Source organism: Manis pentadactyla, chromosome 6, assembly GCF_030020395.1.
Source record: "Manis pentadactyla isolate mManPen7 chromosome 6, mManPen7.hap1, whole genome shotgun sequence".
In the NCBI taxonomy this organism is placed as follows: domain Eukaryota; kingdom Metazoa; phylum Chordata; class Mammalia; order Pholidota; family Manidae; genus Manis; species Manis pentadactyla.
In genome coordinates, this window is record NC_080024.1 from 33,458,801 (window position 1) to 33,478,660 (window position 19,860).

Here is a 19,860-nt window from a genome sequence, read left to right on the forward strand (position 1 = left end):
CGTCTGTTTCTTTTGTGATTTCTCCTTTGTCATATTCCGACCTCTCACCTGGATCCAAAGCCTGAAGCTAGAGGCGAGAGCCCACGAAAAAATTCGGTAGAATGAAGTTATGATTGGGGTATGCGTGAGAAAAAAACCCGGCAAGGCTTTAGTAAATTAATGCTGAAGGCAGAGGAAATACCTGTCTGGAGTCCGGAAGGTTTAATGCACGTAAGATATCCTGAGGGCAGCATGGCAAAAATGACTACAATTCCCAGTGGTTACAGCGTCTGAGAAGCGCTGCTTTCTGGGGGTTGTAGTATCTAGGAGTTGCGTTTGCGGTATTGGGCCTAAAGACAATCTCGTGTAAAAAAAAAAAAAAAGCAGCAGATTTGAATTGGGCCTTTCTGAATTTTCATAATCGGTCACGGGCCTAAATATATTGAAAGAAGCCCAAAAAGATTAAAGGGACACGCCATCTTTAAGACTATGCTTTACTAATCGACGATTCCTAAATCTAGGAATAGGTCGTTGATGTTTGTGGGCTGGGCCTCTGTGGAAGGGCAACCTCGTGGTTCCTTCTTGCTGCGACGGCAGAGGAAAGAAAGCGGAAGCTCAGTGTTGGACTGCAGCTCCCCGCTTAACCTGTGCAGTCTAACATTGAGCTACCCTTTCTGCAGTCCTAAAAGGTCAGAGCGCCTGTCTGACTTCTACTCCTCACGTTTCCGTAGGCAAGTGTGTAGTCTCCGCAATGGCTCAGCTCCAGACACGCTTCTTCACTGACAACAAGAAGTAAGTAAGCACCCCCCCCCACGCCCCACTCTTCTCTCCCCTCCTTTACAAAGATCCCTTCGGTGTGACCTTGTGGATCCCCATTTGTCTTTGCGTTCAGTTCACTTCCCCTCCCTCCCCCTTTTTGCTGGAGTCTTCGCTCGAGCACGTTTTCCGCTAGAATTTATCAGGTCCGACCTTCGAGATCACCGATTTTCTCTCTGCCTAGCTTCTCAGGCTCTGTATAATCTGAATTGTGAGTGTTAAAGGGTCCCGAAGGGCTTCAGGTTAGCTTCCTGATGGACCAAGTCGTTCGCTACAGACTGACTGCTAGTGGTGTTTCAGTTTCTGAATACACAGCTTCATTTTCTTTTTCTTTTTTTATGTGATAGACGATGCTTTTCTAAACCAGTGTAGAAAGTGGAGCACTGAATAGGGGGGTTGATAGAATTGGTTTTTGATAAGAACGTGAAGTCAGTTCAGTTACAGAATTGTGTATGTATATGCATGTTCATGTGTGCATATGTGTAGGTATATATATGTATACTTACATGTGTACGTGTGTTTGTATATATAAACATTTTTACTAGTGGTCCCCAGGTCTGTAGTAATCATTTGAAACCCAATTATATTCTTCCTTTTGGTGTATATTATACTATTAATGTGTCTCTTCAACTATAATGTAAGTCTGTTGATGATAGGGACTGTGTATTAAGCTTCCCGGACTGATTGAGTCAACAAATTTTGTCAAGTTCAAGTTTCAATACAAAAAATGTATTGTTTTGTATTAACAAGCTAATGTCAGACGTAAGCTAGAAAACTCCCACTTCAATTACGACTGTATCTTTAATTTTGTGTGTGTAGCTTTATGAGTTAACCTGATAAATCATATTCACTCTCTTTGTATTGTTGCTTATAGTATATATATAGTCTAAATATTTCTCAGAGTGTGTGTTACAATTGTATAACCACTGTACTTTTCCCAGTTTAAATTTTTATTGAACTAATTGATTCACATGAAGTTTTAAGAAATAATAGACCACTGTTTTGTAACCCCTGAGATAAATGTATAAATGTCTTGTATGGGTAGTGTGTGCACATGCATCCCAGTGTGTATTTAGAATCTCCTAAAAGGTAACAAAACCTGGAAATTAAAGGTCTTGCTTCTTCCTTTCATGAAATATGTTCTTATCAGTAAAATGAGGGAAAAGAAGTTTTATTCACATATGTGTATATAATTTACATGTACATGTGTATGTGAATTAATGCTACTTTCCCTCCTTCATCTTACCAACCAAAGCAGTTAAATGAAAGGCAGAACCAAAAATTTTTTTTCAGCCGCTCTCTTGTATTGTGCCACATTATTGTAGTCAAATTATTTTTATAATTCATACATTGACTTTTTTTTCTCAATACTTAATGTTTTTTTTTATTAAGGTATCACTGATATACACCCTTATGAAGATTTCACATGAAAAACATCGTGGTTACTACGTTCACCCATATTATCAAGTCCCCCTCATACCCTATTGTAGTTACTGTCCATCAGCGTAGTAAGATGCCACAGAATCACTACTTGTCTTCTCTGTGCTACACTGTCTTCCCCGTGACCCCCGACACACCCTGTGTACCAGTTACAATTCCCTTCAATCCCCTTCTCTCCCTCTCCCTACTCACCCTCCACCACGCCTCCCCTTTGGTGACTGCTAGTGCTGTCTTGGAGTCTGTGAGTCTGCTGCTGTTTTATAGAACCAAAAATTTTAATTCTAGGTTTGTTACCCTTTGGAGCACCTGAATAATAGCTCACTTTTTTGGTATGATTAATATACAGCCCAAAGCCTTACTGCTGGAAGTGTAGTTAGAGGTTGAGGGGCATCAGCATCCCTGGGGAGCTTGTTAAAAAAGCAGAGTCACAGCCTTCCCCCCACACCTACTGATTTAGAATCTACTTTTTAAGGAGATCTGAAGTTCCCTACCCCCATTGTAGCCAAAAAAAGGTTTATTGTAGCACGTCTTGATGAGCTTGGTAAATTCTGCTTTAACATCTTGTAAAACTTTTTCATTCCCCAGAACTACAGCCTTAATTCAGGCTTTATATATATTTTTTATTTGGCAACAACTTGATTGAGATGTAATTCACATACAATAGATTTCCCACATGTGAAGTGTCCAGTTTGTTGGTTTTGAGTATATTTGCATAATTGTGCAGCCATCACTACAGTCAATTTTATAACATTTCTTGTCACCCTTTAGCTATTACCCCCCAATCATTCTAAGCCCCCCAGCTTTAGGCAACTATTGATCTGCCATGTGTCTCTAGATTTGTCTGTTCTGGACATTTCATATAAGTGGAATTATATAATATGGGGTCTTTTGTGACTAACTTCTTTCACTTAGAATGTTTTCAAGTTTCATCCATGTTGTAATAGTGTATCTACTTTATTCCTTTTTATAACCAAACGATATTCCATTGTATGGATATACCACATTTTGTTTCCATTGTTTAGTTGTTGGACATTTAGGTTGTTACCACATTTTGGCTATTACGAATAATGGTGATGTGCCTATTTGTGTACAAATTTTCATGTGGATGTATTTTCATTCTTCTTGGATATATACTTAGAAGTGAAGTTGCTGGGTCAAATGGTAATTCCACATTTAACTTTATTAAGAATTGCAAGGTTTCCCAAAGCAACTGCACCATTTTATAATCCTACCAGCAATAAATAGAGGTTTATTTATTCACACCCTCACCAATACTTAGTCTTTTTTGATACAGCTATCCTAGGGGGTGTGAAATGATAATCTCATTTTCATTTGATTTGCATTTCCTTGATGACTTATGATACTGAGCATCTTTTCATACACCTGTTGGCCATTTGTGTATCTTTTTTGGCGAAATGTTTATTTTGATCCTTTACCCATTTAAAAAATTAGGTTATTTTCTTGTTATTGAGTTGTACATTAACCTCATATATTCCAGATACAAGTTCCTTACCAGATACACTATTTGCAAGTATTTTTTTCCCATTCTCTTTTTAAGTTTCCTAATCTGATTCCTATTGTGTTCCTCTAATCCAGTCTCTACAGTGCTGCCAAGTCAGATCTAACTAAAGATTCTGATGATGTTATTCTTTTAACTTGGCTACTACAGTCGTTTCTCATTGCTTAGGGAAACAATTAAAAACTACTTCACACAGTATATAAACTACTCCATGCACATCTCTTTAGCCTTATCTTTTGTCACTGTCTAGAGCAAAGTTATACTTTCTGGAATAGGCTGAGTGGGCAGTTTAATAACCCTGAGTGAGCTGTTGTGTGGCTGTTCCCTCTCCTTTCCTGCACCAGTTCCTCTGTCTACTCGTCTCACCTGGCAAAAACTCACCTTTCTAGAGAGAGCTTAAGAATGCTCTTTTGTGTGGATCTTTGCAGACCCTGCTCTTCGATCCTCTTTTCCTACTGTTTCTTTTCTCAAAGTTTGTTATATCACTTATGACATTGCTCTTACATATTTAATTGTATTTGATTGCCAGACTTTAATCCTGAGACCAGAGACATGTTTTAATTCATTTTTGTTAACCCCATGTAGCAAAATGTCTGAGGTGTATTAGATACCCAGTAAATGTTTGTTGAATGAATAAATGTACATTTGTTAAAATACCTGTAGACTTGATCATATCATTTCTTTTTTATAGATATGCTGTAGATGATGTTCCCTTCTCAATTCCTGCAGCCTCAGAAATTGCTGACCTTAGTAACCTCATCAATAAATTGCTGGAGGCCAAAAATGGTGGGTATAAATACTCTGAGGAAGTAGGAGAGGGCATAGTGCCACTAACTACACTAAAATTCTTTGAAAATTTTTCTTCTATTTTCTATTTTGGCTTTATAATACTGTATGTATTTTATAATGGTATGGATTTCCCTGTGTCATGATGCTTTGAAATAAAAGTTTTCCGAAAAAGTTATTTCAGTTTAACCTGCTTTTAAGGCAATATGGAGATAAACTGGTTTAGATTTAGGAATAAAGATTTTAGTAAAGCAGTTATGATATACAAGTAATCAGATGTGATTGTGCTGGGGAGGGCTGGGTTGGATAGGCATAGAAAAAGCACCACTTGCTGCACTTTGACAAAGCAAATGGCAGTATTCGAGTACTTACTCTGTGTAATAATGAATGCCAGTATTAATACTGTTTTGTTTAAGTATTATAATTCATTAAAAACTGATTAAAATAAACATGAATATGCAAGAGTATCAAAATATTAATCCTATACTATTGTATGAAAGTAAATTTTTAGCTCAAAATTCATATGAGTGATATATGTAAAAATATTGATGAAACAAGATTGGTGAGTTGATAATTGTTGACATTGGGTAATAAATATATGAAGGTTTTTGTATTCTCCACTTTTGCTTGTGTTTGAAATTTTCTATAATAAAATTTTTTTAAAGTAATGAAACTACAAGAGAAGATTTAAACTTGAAAAATTGAAGATCAGATAAAGTGTGATCTTTAAAAACAAAATTTGTCAGTGAAGTCACATTTAGAGGCAAGCATATTTTTAAACAGATGTTTCAGCTGCTTCAGAGCTTTTTGATTCTATCATAGTTGGAGGAATGGGGAGGTCACAGTTATAAACTAATAACTAATATTTTCCCCTTCTCCATCTTCCAATAACCCTGTAAGTTTTTGGCTAAGTTTGAGATGATGTTTTCAGACAACTTGGTGGTGGGGTGGGTGGCAAAGGACAATAAACTTTTCATTCAATGCTAGCAAGCTGTAGTTCTCGATTTCAGAGATACTCACATAGCATTTCCTATCAGTCCTCGTCTTTAATTTTATCACAGATATATATTCTGATATGTAGTTACTTTTCTAAATTTCAGAACTGTCATATATTCAACTTGTTGAAAAAGACTTAGAACTAGAATAAAATTTGTTCTTGAAATAGCAGCTTTGCAGTACCAGTATATGGTTGTTTGTTATTTCCCAAATAGTTGCATATTTTTCTAAACTTGCAGACTAAACATTGGTTGATTGGTCTTTAAATATTGTATTGAATAACTGAGTCATTGCTCTTGAGTTGAGGATGCAAATTATTCAGATTTCAGACTTGTAAAAAGTAGCAATCCAAATAGTCAATGAGGGAATTCTTCTTTCAGAAAGATTATAGCTAATGTAGAAAATTTTTTTAGCATTTTGTAACTCCAAATGAAATGAATTTAAGTAGTATTTATCAGTAGCTGTTAAAACCATTAATTAGGTAAAATGCTAATACAGAACATTATGAAGGATGGGATCAGTCTGACATCTGAGCCCAGAGGTGGACCTTAGTATCATAAAAAGATACGTAAGAAGATAATGCACTTCCTGATGTGATACAATGGGAAATGCACAAAACTGTGTGCATATTCTTGCCTACCCCTCAGAGGCAAATCTGAAATCAAATCAAGTGTTTAGTGTACAGGATGTGTAGGTGGTAGAGGAACATGTTAAAGGGCACCTTGGAGATGTAATCAGTCAAACCCAGATAGTAAGAAAATACTGTAAGACAAACGACTCAGTTTCTTTAACAATAAATGGCAAGGGAAAAAAAGTAGGGGGAACTGCTAAAGATTGAATAAAACATACTAATCAAATATAATGTATGGGCTTTGGATGCTGATTCTGAAAAGCTCATTGTAAAAAGACTCATGAAATAAGGAAAATGAACATTGACTATTTGATAATAAAAGGAATAATTATGAAAATTTTAACATTGTGATTATTTTTTAACTCCCTGTATTTTAGAAATACATACTAAAGCATTTACAGATGAAATGATGTGATTTCTAAGATTTGTTTTTAAACCAGTGGAGGGATGGAGGGAGGAGTATAGGTGATGGTCAATGAGTTGGTAATTAAAGTGTGTGATGGGGATGAGGATTTACTATGTTATTTCTACTTTGTATATGTATGGAATTTTCTGAAGAATAAAAGTTTTTTTTTTTTAATCAAAATAATGACACCACCACCACCAAGTTAAAAATTATACCAGTAGAACAAAATATTTCTGTTCTTAAAAATCGCATAGTATACTGGGATACATGGCCTGATTATGCCAAGGAGAAATTCTGGAGAAACTCAGAGGCTGCACTGGAATAATAGGTACCTGTTTGTTTGGGGGTTTCTCATATACCTCTGCCAGTACCGCTTCAGGTCTTAAGAGTGATCATTTTATTCTGCATTTTCTTTAGAATTCCACAAACATGTGGAGTTTGATTTCCTTATCAAGGGCCAGTTTCTGCGAATGCCGTTGGTCAAACACATGGAAATGGAAAACATCTCATCAGTAAGTTCAAAATGTTTACCTGGTCTGTTTTGTTTAAGGTATTGGGTATTGTTAGAAAATGTGGGAAAACTCTTTTGAGAATCAGCCTGAATCTAGCAACCAGAATCCTTTTGAGTATTGTTTTTTCCTAGAAATTTGAACTTTAATTTCTATATATTCAGTTTTGAAAACCCCTCTTTGCATCTGAGAGTTTATTCAAGAAATGCAGATGAATGAATATGGAAAAATACCTTATTTGTGGTATAGCTGCCAAGAAAGGGAATGGCAAATTACATGTTTACTACTAATCAAGTTGTACAAAATGATTGTGTACATATAAAAACTTACGATTTACATTCTTGTGATTTATAGTGACTTACCCCCTTCCTTTAATTTTCAAACTCTCCTTAATATTTGCTTTTATAATTTAAAATATTATTTATAATTGCTTTTATGATTTGGGGGCAATTTTTAGAACTAGTAAAATATAGATAAAATTTGTCATTTTAACCATTTGTAAGTGTACAATTCAGTGGGATTAAGTACATTCACAATATTGTTCAATCATCAATACTGTCCATTTCCAGAACTTCTTCATCATCCTAAGCAGAAGTTCTATACTCACTAGAAAATGTGCTTTTATGATTTTATAATTTAAAGTTTATTGTGCTAAAAGTGGGGAAAAAAATGTTTTGTTAGGTCAAAGTTTTTTATCTTTTGTATGGTTCCATATTTTCTGGGTTATGAAGGGGACTAGCATGGAAGACATATTAAGCTGGGGTTCCTTTGTCTTGATAATGTACTATTCTAAAACCATACCACCTAATTGAGTCCTGGTTTCTCTCTGTGCCTAGGAAGAGGTTGTGGAGCTAGAATATGTGGAGAAGTACACTGCACCTCAGCCAGAGCAATGCTTGTTGCATGATGATTGGATCAGTTCAATCAAAGGGGAGGAGGAATGGTATTACCAGATAAATGTTCTGTTTTCTTATGCTAGCTCCACCAGTCTTTTTAAGAGCACTCTGAATATTTATCTCTGATTCTCTGTTCTTTGTAAAAGTAATTTTGTGATACATAGTAATCAGTGACCATGTCAAAGATCATTACATTCAGTGTATTCAGGAAGAATCATATCTATTAACAGGTTGTCTTTTCTATCTTAAGGTATTATGATGACACTTGTCTTATTGAATAGTCAGTTGTTTAATAGGGCATTTATTTGATTTGGGTAAACATACCCAAATTATATCTTTTCAGATCAAAGATATAATTTGTTTCATAGAAGGAAAACAAGTTTTTTAACCTCAGATTTGTTGGCCTATACTGTGAAGATGCGGTTATGCTATGTTAGGGCTGGAAAGGGCAGACTGGACTCAAGAAGGTATGGGTGGCTCAGAACAACCCCTCACTATCCTCACTTTTAGAAAAATACCCCAAGAGTAGATCACAGTAGGAGCTTATACCTTTCAAAGAGTGTCTCCCCATAGTTACAACGCAAGTTATATTTTTACTTATTTTACTTTTACTTTAAATGGTTTTACTTTTTCTGTTTAGTGGTTTTCACTAGTTAAGTACAAAGGACCCAGTTAGGCTTTACAAGCAATTTGCTCAGCTTCCCTGAGAATGGTAGTATTTACAACAATAATAAAAATGAAATCTACAGTTTGTCAGTTATATTTTTATTTTTAGGAGGTCAGGAAAAGTAAAATAAAACACCTTTCCATGTATTCTAATGTGTTTTGAAATCTTAGTCTTCATATTAGAGAAAAATCTTAAAGTATAATCTTCAAGGTTTACTTTGTCAAGGTGTACTTTTGCCTTAGATATATAATTGATGTCAGGGTTTGAAAAAGCTTTTTTTTGTATTTAATAGCATTTTTTTCTCCTCATAGGATCTTGACTGGTTCTTATGATAAGACTTCCCGGATCTGGTCCTTGGAAGGAAAGTCAATAATGACGATTGTGGGACATACAGACGTTGTAAAAGATGTGGCCTGGGTGAAAAAAGGTTAGGACTCTGCCTGAACTTAGAGAAATACTAGATAAGGAATTGGACATAAGCCATTTCAAGTGCTAGCACAGAACAGAAATGGGGGACAAAGTGCCTCATGCCTGAGTTGTTGAGGTCTTTCAAAAATACGCATTCAAGAAGAAAAGGATTATATTAGAAAATCCATTAATTGGTGGAAGTGAATCCTTAATAAAATTATAACATAATAAATTATAACATAAGTTGATATTGGGTGTGTTAAACTAATATATTTTACAGTATTTTTGAGTACTCTTCCCTTTATATTATACCTTAGCTTCTTTTCCAAAGCTAGCTATATAAGCTCTTTTCTCTTTTTAACCTCTTTCCAATAACAAAAAATTCAATTCTTCAATTTCAGATACAGTGTATTTAAAATTCTTGTATTAGTTTGTTTCTTATTCTTGTTCAGACCGCTTGTCTTGCCTCCTCCTGAGCGCCTCTATGGATCAGACCATTCTCCTGTGGGAATGGAATGTAGAAAGAAACAAAGTGAAAGCCCTCCACTGCTGCAGAGGTCATGCTGGAAGTGTGGACTCCGTAGCTGTTGATTGCACAGGAACTAAAGTAAGTAGCTAGTGTGTTACGGTACTGTGTTGAAATAGAATTTGAGCTGCTTGTGCCAGAGAATTTTTTCTTAATATACTCACTGGCCTGGTTTCATACAATTGGTGAATAAAGAATGTAATTTCAAACCAAAATACTCATACGATAAGAGATACAAAGGTTTACTTCCTCAGTCTGCATATTGGATATGTCTGGTTTAGAAATTCATGTAAATAGCAGAAACTTTAAGAAATCAAGTTAAACAAGCAATGTAACCTTATGTAACCTTAAATCATACTGACTGACATTTTCAATCTTTCAGCCACTGATAGTGCTGTCTAAATCATCTAAGCCTTAGCATACACTGAGTTTAGTGTTAATAATGGTTAAAATAATAGTTGTTGTACTATCATTACTGATCTACTCTATGATGACAAAATAGTAAAAGTTAGTTAAAAGGAAACAAACGTGAGGGCACCACTGTATTGACTTTAAGAGTGGTTTACAAACTCTCTTACTATTTGAAAGTTATCTAATTCACATTGAAGTATTCTGGGTTTAAGAGTGTTTCTTCAGCATTTCTTTGCCAGTTAGCAGAAGATATTTGATGCATTCAAAAGTAAAGACTTAGAATTATTCATAATTGAGTCATAAAAAAGGTTTACATGTTGTTGAATCAAAATTTAAGAGAATGAACTGTACCCTGTCTTCTGGCAAGATGATGGAAACTAATCTTGAGGGTTTTTTCCGGCTTAAAAGACTAGGAGATGCAGGAAGGATGATGCATTTGGGTCTCAGGAACCACTGGAGGGGAGGCTTCAATGGCTGTCACACCTTCTCCCTCTCTTACATCCCCAAGATGACTTTAATCTTACCTCAAGCGAGCTTTCTTCACATGGCAGTAAAAGCAGGCCTTCAGTATTCCCAGGTTTTACATCCTATACCATTGGTCCCTGGAAAAAGACTAACATCAATTCTCTGGAACACAAGTTTGCAAAAAAGGTCCTGAAGAAGGAAGAGACCTATTGGCACAGTGTATGGCAGTTGTCCACCCTGATCTAAACAACTATGGCCAGGGCACAAGGCCATAAAAATACAGCTCCTTCAATAGCCATGAGATCAACTTCCAGAGACCAGGAAGCCATGCAGATGATACCACAGTACTAAAGAATTTCAGAGCAAAATAAAGGTTTTGAGTTATAAATAGCAGAAAAAAACAGGACAAATAATACAATGGGTTATATTACATACTCTTTTTCCCTTCATATATGTCTGTTTAGTTCTGCAGTGGCTCCTGGGATAAGATGCTGAAGATCTGGTCTACAGGTAAATTAAATATTTATTTTACTTTGATTTGTTAATGTTGTTTCAAGAATTTCAGTGAAAGAGGGCTGAATCTATATTTAAAAGAGGCAAAACCCATATTTTGCCATAAAAATGGATCAGAGTATTTTAGGACACAGAGGAATATAGTACAGAGAAAAATTAGTATATATTTTTACGTTTCAAAATGTTTCTGTCCCACCCACCCTTTTACTTACTGGGCTGTGGCACTGAATTGCTGCAAGTAACCAACAGCATGTTTGGTGCAAGGAACGTACTGCCTTAGGTCTCAGAGTTCCCTTATTCAGGAACCTGGAAATAAACAAAAGTACCTTCTGAGTCACTTTGATACACTTTACTGTTACAGAAATTTCTTAGGCTGGTTTACTTTAAAAAAAAAACCTTAGTACAGTTTTGCCAAACTGAATTTTCTTACTTTTAAAATGTAGATTAAAAGGAACAATTGGAGAAGAAAGAGGGAGGACTCCAAGAGGAAAGTACCTTGATAGTAGTAAAAAGACATTGATAGAAGAAAAGAAGTGGGGTAAACCCACAGGTACTTTAAAAAACCTAGTAATCTAGAACTGTTTATTGCACAAACAGATCAGAATACTGCTGTTGCTTCTTGAGGGAATTGCTGTATTGTAGCTAATACTCTAAACAGAGTTCACAAAGTAGAGTTGGGGAGATCAAGAAAAGCTTAGTTTTAAATAATTATTTGTAAGATGGCAGGAAATAGACAAACCATTTCAGTAGATTATCCAAAAATACTTCAGGCAAACAGTTTTGAGATAGGAAGTGGTTTGTTTAGAAATTTCCCTTTTGTGGAATTTTTTTTTTTAGTGCTGGGTAAATGAGACATTATATGTGATTACTTGTTTCTCTTAAGGTTCTTACAGTAAGTCTAGGAAAAGCAGATTAATATTAATAAAATAGTTACAAAACATTAAAATCTATGGTTTTCCATCTGGGTTTGCTACCTAGCCAAATGTGTAACATTTTTTTTTAAATCAAGCAAAAAGTAAATATCTGTGAAACACGTTTATTTCATTGTTAAACAGAAAAGTGAAATAGTCAAGAAGACTAAACATGCCTGGAATGTATTTCCTCCTAATGTGTTAGTTTACCTTGTCATTCCCTTATTCATGATACAAGTGCAGTCTGATCACAACTCTCATACAAGTAATAGTGAGCAGCTTTTCACAGGTATGGTAAAGTGATGAGTATGCATAATGATTTTAAAGACAGCAAGATAGCAAACTGGTTAGGTTTTAGGACTTTAATGTATTTTTTTTTACTTTCTCTTTTTGGAAGACTGGTAACCCAGATACTGTTTTTATATATGATTTTCTATTAATCAAAATAGGAATATCTATTCCCTAACCAGTGGAAGTAACATGGAGAATATATATACCTAGAAATAAGAGAATTCTTTGAGACTGTTTGCAGTTAACATTTGCCATAAAAATCAAATCTAATTTTCCATGGTACAGTCCCTACAGATGAAGATGATGAAATGGAGGAATCCACACATCGACCAAGAAAGAAACAGAAAACAGAGCAATTGGGACTAACAAGGGTAAGTATTTGTGAGAACTGACTGTGTGGCTGAGGTCTGTATTGAAAAATGTATGGACATTTAATATAATCTTCCCTATTTAAATTTCCTTTTGCCTTGCCTTGCTGCTTCCATAATTATACTTTCAGGTTTGTGAACTTTTATTGTGAGTACTGTATACTGTGCAATATTTATGAGTCTTCAAAAGTAGTAGCATTGTATTAGACTTGCAGATTGGTGGGCTATTTCCAATTTGACAGTTATGAATAAAACTGCTATTAACATTTGTGGACAAGTTTTTGTGTGAACCTGAGTTTTCATTTTTCTTGGAATGGAATTGCTTATTCACATAAGTTTACCTATTATTTTTAGCATGCTACTTTCTATCCTAGAGGTTCTGATAGATTCCTTTTATATTACCTTCTTTTCATTTTGTTTTGGATCACAGCAAAAGTTTTCCTGCTCTTCACTTCTCTGTCAGATTCCTTTATTTCTTTCAGGAAGTTATTAGAGCTGGAAGAGAGTTTAGAGATAATTTGGTCCAGGAGTTGGCAAACTATAGCCCAACACCTGATTTGGCTGTGGCCTGTTTTTGTACTACAGAGAGCTAAGAATGGTTTTTACATTTTTAAGGGGTTTTAAAAACAAAGAAGAATATGCAACAGATACTGTAAGGCTAAATTTCCTGGACTTTTACTGAAAAATGCTGTTGATCTTTGATCTAGTTTAACCTCCTCATATTACAGATGACATATAATATTTAAGGAGGATAAATGTAACAAAGTTTACAAAAGCAGATTAACTGTCTCCCATTCAGAATTCTTTCCTTCTCTCTTTTACATGTTCTCTATATTTAGTTCTCTGTACTTAGTTTGTGGATTTTGAGACACTAGGAGGTAATTATATAAATATACCTGTAATTATGTATTTATAAAAAATAATTACAAGTATAATTACAAATGTTACAAATTTATTGGAGGAATAAATAAGCCATGGATATCATTTAATTAGATAAAAGGACTTAAAGATGCTGAGGAAATGAAGTGGTCAGAATAACGCACTGAGGTTGATTTACCTGGAAGAGTCATGTAGAGAATGGTAGCACCTTGACTCAACCCGAGATCTCTCTGACCCCAGAGCTTTTTCTGCTAACTTGTATATATGATATATATATGTGAGAATAAAGTAAGTGTTATACTTCTCCAAAAGAAAAAAAAAATAGAATAGATGGGAAAGCAGAATATAGTGGAAAGACTGCAAACTTGGATACTATTTGGGTTCAAACTTAAATCTGCTCTTATAGGCTATATGACCTTGGCCAGGTTATATTTCTCAGCTTCAGTGTCTTCATCTATAAAATGTAAACAGAACTACCTATCTTGGAGATTTGTTGTAAAGAAAAAATACGGCAAGATATGAAAATAATAGCACCTGGCAAATTATCTGCATTTGGGCTTCAGAAGTAACGATGACTATTATTGTTGCAATTATTCTAAACTGAAAATGCTTTCCCTTTTGGGTGTCTTTCATTTCTAGACTCCCATAGTGACCCTCTCTGGCCACAAGGAACCAGTTTCTTCAGTACTCTGGTCAGATGCTGAAGAAATCTGCAGTGCGTCTTGGGATCACACAATTCGAGTGTGGGATGTTATGTCTGGCAGCCTTAAGTCAACTTTGGTAAGACTTAAGTTCCTTGGTCAGTGGTTCTCTGATTAACTTTGAGCTTCTAAGTGATAAACAAAAGATGGTTACTTTTAATCCACCACAATTAAATGTTTTTTTCTTTTTCAGACAGGAAATAAAGTGTTTAATTGTATCTCCTATTCTCCACTTTGTAAACGCTTAGCGTCTGGAAGCACAGATCGGCATATCAGACTGTGGGATCCCCGAACTAAAGGTGAGTTATGTAAACCACTGGAGAAAAAGTATGTGTAAATAATGTCAGTTTCTCCCCTCACTACAGGTGTGTATAAAAAGATAAATTTTCTACAAAATTTTTTGGGGGTTCTACCTACCTTTCTTTTCTAAAATTCAATAATTGTCTTTTTTTTTTCATTTTGTTCAGATGGTTCTTTGGTGTCATTATCCCTTACCTCACATACAGGCTGGGTCACATCAGTAAAATGGTCTCCTACCCATGAACAGCAACTGATTTCAGGTTCTTTAGATAACATTGTCAAGCTGTGGGATACAAGAAGGTATGTCCTATCTATGATCTATAAAAGAAATATATCAATTGTTTGTTGTATACAGGGAACATGGAATGAATATTGAAATGATTATCTAAAAGCAGAAGGGTAAAAAAAAGGTTCTTGCTCATATGACCTGATATGATATGGTTATCAAAAACAAAAGCCAGGGTTGAAGGAAGTTTCATATTAATAGTTGCTTTTTTGCATTCTGAAAAAATCCTGAACCTTAATGTAAATATAATCGATATTATAGAATTGGAAGGCCAGTGGAATTGTAATCAAATTATAGAGTTAATAGAAAATTAAATAAAAATATGTATTTTAAAAGATAACCAGATATTAAAGGTTTTTTTCTTGATACTAGTATACAAAGTGCATTTCCCTAATAAAATGCATATATAATTTATTTATATATTTTAATAAGTAGAATAGAGAGGCATTAAATCAAATACCTGTTTGCTATTGTTTACCTTAAATCTGCATTCTAAAACCTTGTACTACCTTATAATACATGACTTGTCTATGTTTAGAAGGTATATACATTTGAAGTGGGTCCTTTATGTAGCATTTAACATATAGTTCTCATAATAGTAGTAATGCTATGAAAAAAGTAAAGCAGAGTAAAGGTACACTTCTTTAGGGAAGTTCTCTCTTTGAAAATGATATTCTAGTAGTGGATTGAACAGTGTGAATGCTTGGACTGAGGTAGATGGAACAGCACATAACGTGGGGGAAAATCCTGGCATGTTGGCAAAAAGAGAGCCAGTGTCGATGGAATGGAGTAAGCAAGGAGGAGAGTTGAAGGACATGAGGCAGGTAGTGGTTATATCAAGCAGGACCTTGTAGGCCATAGTAAGAAATTTGGATTCCATTCTAAGTGTAACAAGGAAGTCTTTGGAGGGTTTTAAGCAGGGGAAGAAGAATGGAAGGAGAGAGGCAAAGATTGTAATTTAAGAGACAGATGATGGTGATTTGGACTACAGTGGTAGCATTAGATGTAAATAGTTGGAATCTAGGTATATTTTGAAGATGGCTTTTTGACAGGACTGGCTCATGGATTGAATATGGATATGGAATCAGGGATTATGTCCATATTTTCTGCCTAAGCAACTGGATGATGAGTGTTGCTGTTTACTGTGATGGGAAAGAGTAGGAAAATAGGTTTGTGAGTTAAAATCAAGAGCTTTGTTTTGATTGTTTTAAATCTGTAGTGCTCATAAGATATCCAGATAGATGTCAGATAATTTGATGTACATGGCAAAATTGGGAGAATGTTGGGCTAAAGACATAAATTTGGGAGTTATCAGCGTACAGATGGATAGACAGGGACATGTAAAGTCACGATTTGGGAGTAAAAGAATAGTAGTCAAGAAAGTGTGAAAATGGTTCTGGTTATAAATAAATTTTTATAAATAGCACTGTTTGTAAATATGTTTGTTGCAGTTAATCTTCATAGTTTGCTAATGATATAGGAAAAATAGGATAGGTGGTCAAGTAAATGCTCAGATTTTAAGATGAAGTGGTTATTGGGGCAAAGATAGTAAACTCAGGTTTTCAGAAGAGTGTTAGTGATTATTCATATATGTTTATTTTAATACTATGAAGTACATATAACATGCTAATACTTTCATTTTTAGTTGCAAGGCTCCTCTCTATGATCTGGCTGCTCATGAAGACAAAGTTCTGAGTGTAGACTGGACAGACACAGGGGTAAGAATTGATTAGCTATTTGTTGAAGGGGAAAATACATTATTAAGATAAATCTCATGTTTTATGGAGTTAGTCTCAATATAGCTGATATTTATAATTCTGTATTCTAAGTCTCCCTTAATATTCTTAAAATCTCACATCTCATCAAAGAAGAAACAGATGTCTTTTAATATTAGTAGTAAAATTTGAAAATTTTAAATTTTTGTCAGAATATTTTAATGAAATGTTTTAAATCTATAAACTTGCTTTTTCAGACTAATTGGATCAAAGCATTTCCCACTTAGAAAAAACCATATGTCTGGATTATAAAATGTGCTTAAAGAACTGCAGTTTGTGTGTGTGTGTGTGTGTGTGTGTGTGTGTGTGTGTGTGTGTGTGTGTGTGTGTGTGTGTGTGTCACATCCATACCCATATTGCCTGTACTCATATTGCCTAGGAATTCTTTGCAAATGCAGGTCCTAGGGCTACTTGAATAATTTGTAATACCCGTTTACCCACAAACAATATACTGTCGTTTAAAAACTTAATTGTGTTAAATAGGTAAAACTATATCACCCATCCCTCACACTTCTAAATTTTATTACATTTCTTAGCAAATGCTTCACAGAAAGTATAATAGCATTTCATGCCTCAACCAAAATCAAATGATCACTTTTAAAGTTTTAATATGCTATAGTGTAATATGATAGTGAAAACTGATATAATTGTTCCAGTAAGTATTAACTCTCAATGCAAGTTAGCTGCTCATCCATAATTACTTTTGTAATCAGAACCATCAGTATTTAATTGTTTAGCTATCACATGAAATAATTATGTTTACTTGTGCATTTGTTTTTTTCTCTCCTTTTATCCAGTTACTTCTGAGTGGAGGAGCAGACAATAAATTGTATTCCTACCGATATTCACCAACCACTTCCCATGTCGGGGCATGAAAGTGAACGATAAATTTAACTACAGACATTATTTCTATAAATGAAACTGATAGAGAATCCTCAGATGACAGCTGTGCAGATTCAGAAAGCAGCCCTTTAAAGTTTATACAGTGTTTTCAGTCTTGATAATAGGTTTCATTGTCTTTTTCATTGCTTTGTATTTATTATACAGCATTTGTGTTTATAAAACATAAAATGTGGCCTGCAGTTTCTGCCTTCTGCAAATTCTTAAGACTAAATGGAGTTTTTTATTTCTTTTTAAAGATACTGGTTTGAATTATGATTTGCTTTTGAAATACTATAAAAGCACATATTAAAAATACAGTTATTGTCCAGATTTTTATTTCTGATGGCAAAATCTAAGTTTTTAAAGTTAGCTGTTTAAAAATTATTTTCAAACAGCATCTTTAAAAACTAACACATTTTACTAGAGAAGAAAATGAGAAATAAAATGTTTGCTGAATACTTTATGTCTAACTATATGACATTGTCCATATTCAGAACATTAAAACATAAACATACAGATGTTGCCAATATATTAAGAACTTATTAAAATAGTTTACGTGAAGTACTTTGTATTAAAAGTATCTCAGAATCCTTTAGAAATTGTATACAGATTTCATGATAACCAGGAATCTCCCTAACCTACCGTGTATGTAGATGAGAATAGAATCTTTAGATAAAACTTTAGTCTGTATTCAATAATAAAACATTCCACAAATTTTATATCATTAGCATCTATCTTAATTTGTATGTTACATACTGAATACCTACATGTCTTCTTAATATGTGATTTCCATCTTTAATGAGTTAGTATTCCTCAGCACAAAGCCTCCCAGTAATATATGGGAAATCAGTTTGGTCTCATCACTAGGCTCTGATGCAGTAAATCTCACCTGATGTTCGTATCAACAGAGGTCTAGGAAACATGTATACTTCGCTGCAGTTCAGAGCCAGATTAACAGTGGATTAAATCAGTTAGGAGTTTAGTTCTTTTTGTATGTTAAGGTCCAGAGGTAGTCCAGGGCTGGTATCGTTTGTTCCACACTCCTTAGGGACCCGGGCTCCTCTACCCCCATATCCTCATTCTCACACAAGAGCTAGAGTTCCAGTTATCACATCACCTCTTAAAAGAGTATACTTTAATGCCAAAGAAAAGTGAATAAAGGTAGCTAAAAAACTCGGTCTTGTTTTTCTCCTCTTGTGCATTCTGGCATAAATTTCATCCTATCTAATATAGTCTATGGAAATCCAGTGTTCACAGGACAAAGATAAATTTATATTCCTGTTTTGGATGGTCCCTAAAGAGCCTTAAGCAGAGTTATTTTAAATGTCTTTCTTAACTCACCCATTCTGCTACTCAGATGTCGTATGCATATGCTAGATGGTCAAAGTAAAGGTAAAGAGACCTGTTATTAAATGTAGTGCACAAAGAAGCAAGTGGCATTAAGCACAGAACAGGTCTCAACTCTGGTTCCAAGGCGAGATACACTCATGGCTCAGGCATTCTTCCTAGGGAGTAATAGTGACCAAGTCTCTGGGAGGATTGTGTGGTATATCTGCCAGACCTCTCCCCTGTGTAACTTAAGTGGTTAGATGTTACTCTTCAAACAGGCCAAAAGAAGCCTAGAAGACTCAGTCCTCTTACAACATAATGCTGTCCTACCTTCCATCCCCCATCTCTTCAAACAGGAGTCTTCCTTTCAGTGGCCCTTTTTCCTTTATTTTAGTTATGCCAGAGATGGGGGTTTGCATGGGTTTCTGTGCTCCCAAGATCCTCATGGAGACTAAGTGTTGCTGCTTTCCTAGCTCTGGGGGAAGTTGGAACCAAGATTGCAGTGCCAGGATCTGCTGACCAGTACAGACAGGGTCATGCTACCTTGCCACAGTAATGTGTTTCATAAATATGTTAATTCTTGCTCCTATTTTATCAGAGAAAGTTTTAAGAAATTCCTTTCTTAACGTTTAAGTTGACAATTTTAAAATTAGCAAAAGTATACCTAATTGCTGAATAACTCAGTTCAAGGAAAATGGCTGAGCTTCCAACCATGTGTGTACCAGAGTCTCTTTTGGGGTGGAGGAAAGGGAAAAAACACAAAAATGTGTAACACATGGACACTGCCTTCAAGAAGATCATATTCTCGCATGGAAATGGTTATTTAAAAATTAGTTACAAGACTGTCCTAAATGCAAAGAAAGATACAGGTAGAAAGGTAGCTTTTGGAGGAGCAAGCTGGATGTCAAGAAAGGCACAGAAAAGTGACATTTGAGCAGATAATTGGTAAGGTGAGAGGGCAGGTTATTTCTGGCAGAGGGAGCACAGAAGCATTAGAAATGATAGCTTAGAAATACTGTGGGAAAGGAAGCATGTATTTTCAGATGCTGATGAAGTTTGTTTTTACATGAAGCTGCCTCTAGATCTTATCTAAGACATGATATTTTTATATTGGAAAGCATGGAAATAAAAAACCTGGCTGTGGTGAGAACCTGGAGGTTAAGTAGAAAC

General features: G+C 35.0%; 1 protein-coding gene across 1 annotated transcript; it reads left to right on the forward strand.

Moving 5' to 3' along the window:
* Positions 1-348: 348 nt before the first annotated feature.
* WDR12 (WD repeat domain 12) lies at positions 349-18,080 on the forward strand. The gene is made up of 13 exons (XM_036928111.2): positions 349-771; positions 4,446-4,540; positions 6,991-7,085; positions 7,919-8,025; positions 8,957-9,072; positions 9,506-9,660; positions 10,920-10,965; positions 12,456-12,541; positions 14,057-14,197; positions 14,312-14,417; positions 14,586-14,718; positions 16,350-16,422; positions 17,277-18,080. Exons 1-13 carry the CDS (start codon positions 731-733, stop codon positions 17,352-17,354), a joined length of 1,272 nt encoding a protein of 423 aa, XP_036784006.2. The 5' UTR covers positions 349-730; the 3' UTR covers positions 17,355-18,080.
* The last annotated feature ends 1,780 nt before the right edge of the window (positions 18,081-19,860 follow it).

Coding starts and splice junctions, on each gene's coding strand:
- WDR12 (XM_036928111.2), top strand. CDS start 731: ATGGCTCAGCTCCAGACACGCTTCTTCACTGACAACAAGAA. Junction 4,541..6,990: donor ATTGCTGGAGGCCAAAAATG/GTGGGTATAAAT, acceptor CATTTTCTTTAG/AATTCCACAAACATGTGGAG. Junction 14,719..16,349: donor AAGCTGTGGGATACAAGAAG/GTATGTCCTATC, acceptor TTTCATTTTTAG/TTGCAAGGCTCCTCTCTATG.